The following is an 8,101-nucleotide window of genomic DNA, read 5'->3' as shown; positions in this document are numbered from 1 at the left end:
AAAGTTCTTGAGGTGCATTAATGCAGGAGAAAATAATTTTGGAGAAATTCTGAATTGTAGAATCATCACGAAACATCTGCTACTGGATGTTTTCTGATGCCAGAAGCTTTCTGGGAGGGGAGCTTCTCATTGCAATGGATTGTGGAGCTGAACTGACACCCTGGCAGCACTACCTGTGCTGCACAAGTGACACTGAACTGCAGAATGGTTCACAGCGCAAAACAGCAGAGTCCTGAGCAGGATGGCTGAGTTGCCTGCATCCACAGGGATGCACTGAACTAATTAATGTGCTGGAGTTGGGTGGGTCTGGTAAATAAAAGTAGGTCAAAGAAGCAAAGGCGTTTATACTGGGTAGTTTACATGTCTTTTCCCAAGAAACAAAACTTAAATGGAAGTCAGCCAGTAAACTGAGAACACAGCGATGTGGAGAAATAGGAAAAATAAGTGGGAAAAGAAGTGAATATTCTCATTTCTCCTCTTTGTGGAATCATAGAAAATGTAGCTGGAGGGCCACATCTATGTCACTCTTGACATGTTTGCCAAATGTATTTTTAAAATTGCTGACTGACGAAGACTATACAACTTCCCCAAGTGATCTATTCCATTCCTTCACGTCCTTACTAGCACTTTTCCTCATGGCTAGTCCAAACAGTCATAAGTTTATTCTTTTTTTGTCTTGTTGGCAATGTACACAAAGAACAGATCATTCCCTGCAGATTTTTAAATATTTGAAGGCTGTCATGTCTCCCCTCAGTCTCTCTTTTACAAACTGAGTAACACCAGTTTTTCAGTCATTCCTCGTGGATGATGGTTTAATGTGATTCTTCTCACCCATATTAGGTAGGAAAGCAGAGCGCCCTAGCTTTTCTGCCCTGCAAAAGGAAAAGATGGGCGAATATATCACCACAAGGCCTCTCTGGGAAGTGAGCAGTGTGCCCCATTGCTCCCGGCCTGGCGATCGCCTTTTGTCAGGTATCATCCCCACGGGTTCATGAGCTGCCCTGGGCCTGGCCAGCACCAGTAGTTGCCCCTTCCCATGACCCAGGAGCATGTCAGGATGGGAGTCCCTCCCCCCGCAAACACAGGCTGCCATTTTCTGCGTCCCCGTACATGCTTTACAAGACTTCTGAACAAACCCTAACACATCCATAATGTCTGAGGTCCAGATCTTCTCTAAGACTGCAGCTTTGCAGAGGAGGGCTCTTGTCCTACCCGAGGCCTTGATACTTTGGAGTAAATTCACACTCCTGTTAGCTGAAGAGCAGCTGGGAGCATCTGTGCCTGCTGAGCCAGAGCCACTTAGCGGCACTAGGAGGAAGTGGTGAATGTTAGCAGTGGAGGGCTGCAGGGGAATGGTGGTATTCTCCTGCCGGTGAGGGGGAAAGACCTGAGGAGGAGTGGACAGATTAGTTGTGCAGCTGGTTGACACCAGGATTCCAGTTTCTGCAACTGTGGGATCCTCTTCAAGAATGGACAACTACTTAATAGAGATGGGATCCATCTGATAAAGCAGGACAGAACTGTCTTTGCTAACAGGCTGGCCAAACAGGAAAGGAACGCTTTAAACTAGGAATGATGGAGAGGGAGAGAATGAAGAACAATCAAATAAGGAACTGGTGAACAGCATTGGCACCCATGGGTGTTGGGTAATGAAAGCATAATGGATCTCTTAATCAACAGAAGGGGGCTGAATCATCCCAAGCATATGCATGTAATTAATCAAGTGCTTGAAAGACCACATTATGGGCAAAGCTTTCGTGCTCATTCTAGGAAGTCAGCAATCCAGGTGCCTCTCTGAAGTGCCTGTACACTAATGCATGCAGCACAGGAAAGAAACAGGATGAATTAGAAGTCTGCATGCAGTTACAGGGCTATGATTTCATTAGGATCATGGGGACATGATGGAATAACTCACACACCTGGAGTGCTGCAATGGATGGATACAGACTCTTTAGGAAGGACAATCCAGAAAGGCACAGAGGAGGAGTTGGCCCTTATGCAAGATAATAGCGGGACTGTATGGAGCCCTCCCTGCAGACAGGTGAGATCTCAGCTGAGAGCTTATGGGTCAGACTTAGCAGACAGACCAACATAGGTGACATGGAGGGTGTCTGCTATAGATCACCTGATCAGAAAGAGGTAGATGAGGCCTTCTTCAGACAATTGGAAAAAGCCTCACATTCACAAGCCCTGATTTTCATGGGGGACTTGATCTTTATAGCAGATTTCAACCACCCTGATATTCGCTGGAGGGACCTCACAGAAGGGCACAAGCAGTCCAGGAGTTTTCTGGAGTGCATTGAAAACAAATTCCTAACATAAATGATTGAGGAGATGATGGGGAAAATGCTCTGCTGAATCTCATACCTAAAAACAAAGAAGAATTGCTTGAGGATGTGAAGGTCAGAGGCAACCTTGGCCACAGTGACCACAGAATGGTGGAGTTCAGAATCCTGCAAAGCGGAAGCAGAGCAAGTAGCAGGATCACATTCCTGGACTTCAGGAGAACAGACTTAGGGCTGTTCAGGGATCTGCTTTGAAATATTCCAAGGGAGAGGGCCCTAAAGATTAGAGGGGTCCAAGAGAGTTGGTTGATATTTGAAGATCACCTCCTCCAAGCTCAAAATTACTCCATCCCAACAAGTAGAAAAAGACAGGTGGCAAGAGAGCTATATTCATGAACAAAGAGCTCCTGAGAAAACTCAAAACAACAAAAAAGGAAATGTAAAGGGATAGAAGCAGAGAGAGGTGACCAGAAATGAATACAGAAACACTGTCATCTTATCATGCAGGGATAAGGTGAGGAGAGCTAAAGCCTACCTAGAGTTGAAACTGGCAAGGGACACATAGGACTAAAAGAAAGAATTCTACAAGTACAAAACCAGCAAAAGAAATATGAATGAAAATGTAGGCAGACTGCTAAACGGGAAAGCCCACCAGAAAGCCACAGCAAAACACGACAAATTTGACTCTCCTTCTTAAGGCTAACTTGCAACTTCAAGAATGTCATTGCTCTTGCAAAAAGATTACGGTACAATTATCTTTATTCAGAGGCAGATGCAGCATGGTTCCCCAAGGTTGGAAGACAGTGTCCCTTCCGCATTGAGGCGGTGCGGGGACCAGTGGCCACAAGGCCCAACCTGCAGAGCTGTCGAGAAGGTGCAGGGTTGGGCTGGGGACTGGGACAGCTGGCTCTTCAGGGCCGGCTGTAAGGATGTTGTGAGCGGCGCTGTAACCGCAAGCGGCCTGGCCTTCGCTCTGGCCCACTCTGGCCTGCCTGGCTGCTACTTTCAGGAGCCGCTGAGCTGGGGGACGATGCTGGCTGGCTGGTGCTGCTGGAGCTGGCTGTCTGCGGCTGTGCACTGGAGGCTGTGAGGAGAGGCAGGAAGGTCAGAAGCATGGTCCCACATCCCCAAGACAGGACGGGCCCTGGGAACAGTGCCCTCCTGGGAGCTAAGGGACTCTGCCAAGCCCACCCAGTGCCCCCCCAGCAGGCCTGGCCTGGTCCCTGGCTCTGGCATGGGAGAAGCTGTGGGGAAGTCCTCTTTCTCCTCTTACCAGTGCCCAGGCCCGCACAGTCATCACATTCCCACGTGGCAGCGGTGGCCCTCAAGGCAGAGCAGCGGCGGTGGGTGCCCCTGGCAGCGCAGGAGGAGCAGAGGAGCAGGTACCAGGGCCTGGGAAAGCAAAACACACTGGTGGCCATGGCAGCCAAGGCTGGCAGTGACACCAGAGAGGTTGCCTGGAAAAAGTGACCCAAGCAAGAGGGTGCCTGGCAGAGCCCCCCGAGTGGTTCCCAAAAGCCCCAGGCAAACCCTCAGTTGCTTGGAGGACCACGTGGTACATGCCAGCAGGGGCATCCTTCCTGTCCTCGCAGCTCTGCAACCCCACGGCAAAGGGCCATCCCTTTCTCTGTCCCTCCTCCACCGCAGGCAGCCCCCCCACCTCCCTGAGGCCTTCAGACATCTGCCCAGAGCAGGGCTAAGGCACCTGCTTCCATGGAGGGAACCAGGAAATTGCTGTGCTGGACACTTACCCTGCGTCTTCTGCCTGTTCTCTGCCTCCTGCACAAAGGCACCGGCCAGCATCACAGCGGTCGTGCCTCTGATACAGTTCTGCAAAGGCACCATCTGCCTCCCACGCGGGTTGTCTGCAGGTGAAGCAAAGGAAGGTCTTGAGCCTCCGCTGCTCCTAGTCTAAGGAGCCTCCAGATGCTCCTGGCCTTATGGCCTCCCCTGCTACAACCTAACCCTCGTGCCCTTGTCTTGTGGGCATCAGGCAATGGCAGTGGAGAACCAACCTGATGGGGACTCGGATCCCCATGGAAGACATTTCCGGCTGGAATGTCTCACTGTCTTTGCACTGTGGGCACCGGAAGGAGAACAATCCAGCGCGCAGAGCCTGTTTCTGCAAGAGTGTCACAACCAGTGTGAGCCGGATATTGCTCCTTGCTGGGCACCTGCCAGGCCCAAGGGGCACGGGAAGGGCCTTGTACCTGGATGCAATCCCGATGGAACCACGCATGCAAACACGCAGGGCACACCATTGTGTGGTAAGACAGCTTCCCCTCCACAGGCTCCAGACAAATGAGACAGCAGGTTTCCCCATCCTGCTGTGCCTGCACTGTTTGCTCTGGGCGATGTTCCCGGCAGAAGGACCTGGGCAGAAGATTTTGGAAGAGGGCACCCCAGTCAGCATGTGCAGAGTCCATCCATGTTCCTGGACAAGACGACCCCACAGGCTGTAGGTGCTGGCTGCTCCCCGGGCAGGGTGCGCACACCTCTCTTCCCATTCCCGTCTTCCTCCAGAGAGTCTCCCACCCATGGGCCCCAGCTTCAGATTCCGGCTGAGGCCCGTGCATCATGCATCTGAGATGGGCCCTGGCATGCTCACACTGGCCCAGAAGGGAACCTTGCCTGCAGAGAGGAGCCTTGCAAAGACAGTGGTTTTCCATCCTGGAGTGAGGAAGGCATCCCCAGCTCCAGAGGTCCAAGAACATGGCACTGCCAGGGCCTTGCAGCCAGCAGATCCTCCCATACTACCCAGCACCCAGAGCAGGGGCAAAGGGACAGCAAGGAGACCGGCAGTCCCTGCCTGTGGCTGTGGCAGGGCTCCTAGAGGGTCACTGCAGGGCACAGCAAGCAGTTGCCTCACCTGCTTTGCCAATGCTAGCTGGAGGGGAAAGGAGGCAGAGGCGGCCCAGAAGGAGGCTCGTCAGCCCTTACCGGTACTGCCCAGAGAACTGCGAGATACAGCCATCTTCACGGCCACAGGGGAAATGGAAGGTGCGCTTGCAGCCCTTCTGCCGGCATGTCACCGTGGCCCCTCGCTCGCCGCAGACATAGCAGAGCTGGAACGAGCACAGCAGCCCCCCATCAGAGACACGCTCGGGGCCCCCAAGCCTGCCCCACACCTTTGGCAATGCTGCAGGGATGTGGGTTCTCCTGGCTAGTGTTCTGAAGAGCCACCTTGGGGACTGAGGTTTCTGCTTCTGCTGGAGTCTCGCTGCAGCTCCCGGCACTTGTGGAACGGCTGCCTAGAGCTGACAGGAAACCCCCAAACTTCCTTCCTATGGCACATACTGAGCTCTCAAAAACCCCTCCTGCCACAAACCTCCCCACACCCCAGCAAGGTCTTTACCTTCCGACTCGCCCGCTTCACCGTCCGCCTGATATCTGCAGGAAGGAACTCGGCGGCTGCCATGTCATTGGGGTATCTCATGGGGAGCCCACTGGCGAGATACTGGAAAACAGAAAAATCCCAAGCTTGTCAGCTCAGGGAGGCATGGTGCATTGCTGGTTGACGGTGCTGAGACACTGGCAGGCCACGCTCCGTTCCCTGGCGCTGCCTGAGCTGCAATGTTCCTGGGCCTTGGAGCTGCTCCGCAAGATGCAGTGCAGAGGCCTGGAGAGATGGGCCATGCTGAGGGCTGGGAAGGCACTCGTGGGAGTGCCCTGGCAAAGGGCTGGGGGACACTGCCGCAGGCAGCGCTGGCCGGCTGGGCCTTGCTGAGAGGAGCACCGGCCACGTTGGGACGGGCGATGAGAGTCCAAGCAGAATACAGCAAAGGGTCTCCAGGAAGGGCAGGAGGTGGTGAAGACGAGTCGGTACCCACAGAGCTCTCGGGATGGTATTTCCCGTGGCTGCAGACCCAGGCGCACCCCCACGCCCCCATCCTGTCTGGCTGCCATGGACATGACATGCTGCTGGGGAAGCTGGACACAACGCAAGGAAACTCACCAGGCAATTCTCGTGGGCACAGAGACCGTCCCTCTGCCTCTTCGGCCCGTAGACGTCCGGGTCGGAATCGGCCCGGCGACACAGCACGCAAGCTGCACAGGGGAGAGCAAAGGCCACAGCAACCAAAAGCCTCCCTATGGCCTGGGAAAGGGTCCTGCGGGGCTTCCCCCCACAAGGGCTTACTCCCTCCCGCCTGCCCAAAAATCCTCCATGACTGACCGGTTCCCCCTGGCTGCCTGACAACCCCACGCTGACCCAAAGCAGGCTCCAGCCCCTGGCTCCAGGGCTGCCCCGGCCAACGTGCCCTCGCCTTCCCCTTGCCTCTGCCAGCCCCTCTCGCCCCTTCCCATGGCCCCCTCGCTCCCAACCAGCCACGGCCACCATCAGCCTTTCCCCCCTGCACAGCCCTGCCTGCGCCCCAGGCCTCGTCCCCAGGCCCTGCCGCAGGGACGCTGCCCAGCTCCTGCCTCCCTGCCACCGTGGGCAGCCGTGCACCAGCCACCACGCAAGGCCTTTGCCCACCGGACACCTGCCGCGCGCTCCCGGCTCGCTCTGCTCTCACCCTCCTCCCTGGCGTCGGGCGCCTTGCGCTTCATGGCGCACACGAGGCGGCTCGACAGCGAGTGCTCTGGGAAAGATCTGCCCCGGCGGCGCCGGGGTCTCCGCTCCAGGCACTCCTTCGCCGACCCTGGGGGAGCAGCGGGGCCGGGGTGACTCCGCAGCCCAGCGCGGCCCAGCCCCAGCGGCCGCGGCGTGCGGCCCCGCTCCTGCCGCCGCGGCAGCCCCGCGCGAGCCCCTTCCTGCCCGGCCCCGGGGCGACCTCTCGCCGCCCGCCGCAGGGGCCACGGCCCGGGAGCCCCGCGGGGCTGGAGCAGGGCCCCGGGCCCGGCCCTGCGCGGGGCAGCGCCACCTCCCCTGCGCGCACCTGTCCCGTGCTCAGAGGCGCCTCCAGCCTGGGGCTGCCCACACCCCGCCGCCCTTTTTGTACCGCCGGGCCGCCCGCATCACCCGCTGCCACTGTGACACGGCACCGCCGCCGGGGTGACACTGACCCCCACTGTGACACGGCACCACTGCCGCGGTGACACTGACCCCACTGTGACACGCCTTCACTGCCACCCGTGGGGACTGAAGGCAGGAACCAATGCCCTTGGCTGCCCAGGGCACAGGTACCTGCCACTGCTTGCTTGGGTCAGCCCTGACCTTACCCTGCTGACAGGGAAGTGTGACAGAGCTGCCCTTGCCCCCTCTTCCTGAGGGCGCAGTGCACACCTCGGGGCTGCTTGACAAGCCTCATGCCCACGCCTTGCCAGGCAAGACGTTCCTGAGGAGAGGCAGGCGGCCGAAACATTTGGATTGCCCTCAGATCTCGTCCCAGACGGAGGACGACCCCTGGAATCAACGGAGAACGGAGTCCTTCCGTCGTTAGCCCTGCCCAAAGGACGCTACGCGTTTCGCCCGCACACCTCGCGTGCTCGCTTTCTCTTCAGGTGGACGTTTCCCAAACACGTCCTGCCTAGGCATTTCAGACGTGATGTCTCCTCATTGTCCTGCTTACCGGAGTGACTCTGGTCTCCTCAGTCGCCTGCTGTCTTCCTTGAATTCTGTCTTGTTACCTTGGAGGCTTCAAGCTGAGGCTGGCCCATTGCGTACGAGGAAGACGAGCGGGCCCGGGTCAAGCGCCCTCTCCCTGTTGCGCAGTACGAAGGCCTTCTGTGGCCGAGCGTCAGTCCACCCAGAGCCAAGCGTCAATCAGGATCCTCACAGAAGGATCATACAGGCCCGAAGTGTCTGCACGCAGTGCTCGGGGTCTGCCTCTTTTCTCTCTCACCCTTCCCCGGCTCCTCTGGCTCTGAAGGTG

General features: G+C 56.8%; 1 protein-coding gene across 1 annotated transcript; it reads right to left on the bottom strand.

Moving 5' to 3' along the window:
- Positions 1-3,196: 3,196 nt before the first annotated feature.
- On the bottom strand, positions 3,197-6,836 carry LOC134144887 (PHD finger protein 7-like). Its single transcript, XM_062584202.1, has 9 exons — positions 6,803-6,836; positions 6,241-6,332; positions 5,641-5,742; positions 5,226-5,350; positions 4,496-4,658; positions 4,301-4,407; positions 4,037-4,150; positions 3,559-3,677; positions 3,197-3,369 (listed from the first exon to the last, which is right to left on the bottom strand). The coding sequence occupies exons 1-9, from the start codon at positions 6,834-6,836 to the stop codon at positions 3,197-3,199; spliced, it is 1,029 nt and encodes a 342-aa protein (XP_062440186.1).
- Between the last annotated feature and the right edge of the window lie 1,265 nt (positions 6,837-8,101).

The sequence above is a fragment of the Rhea pennata genome, chromosome 1, assembly GCF_028389875.1.
Source record: "Rhea pennata isolate bPtePen1 chromosome 1, bPtePen1.pri, whole genome shotgun sequence".
Classification (NCBI taxonomy): Eukaryota; Metazoa; Chordata; class Aves; order Rheiformes; family Rheidae; genus Rhea; species Rhea pennata.
Note: the sequence above shows the minus strand (reverse complement) of the source record. Positions and strands in the feature narration are given on the sequence as shown.

Bases quoted from the DNA above. Each gene is read 5' to 3' on its own strand.
- LOC134144887 (XM_062584202.1), bottom strand. From the start codon at position 6,836: ATGAAGCGCAAGGCGCCCGACGCCAGGGAGGAGG. The intron at 5,351-5,640 runs GTAAAGACCTTG...TGCTCGTTCCAG, and splicing joins TGAAGCGGGCGAGTCGGAAG to CTCTGCTATGTCTGCGGCGA. The intron at 3,678-4,036 runs GTAAGTGTCCAG...TTGCTTTCCCAG, and splicing joins GAACAGGCAGAAGACGCAGG to GCCCTGGTACCTGCTCCTCT.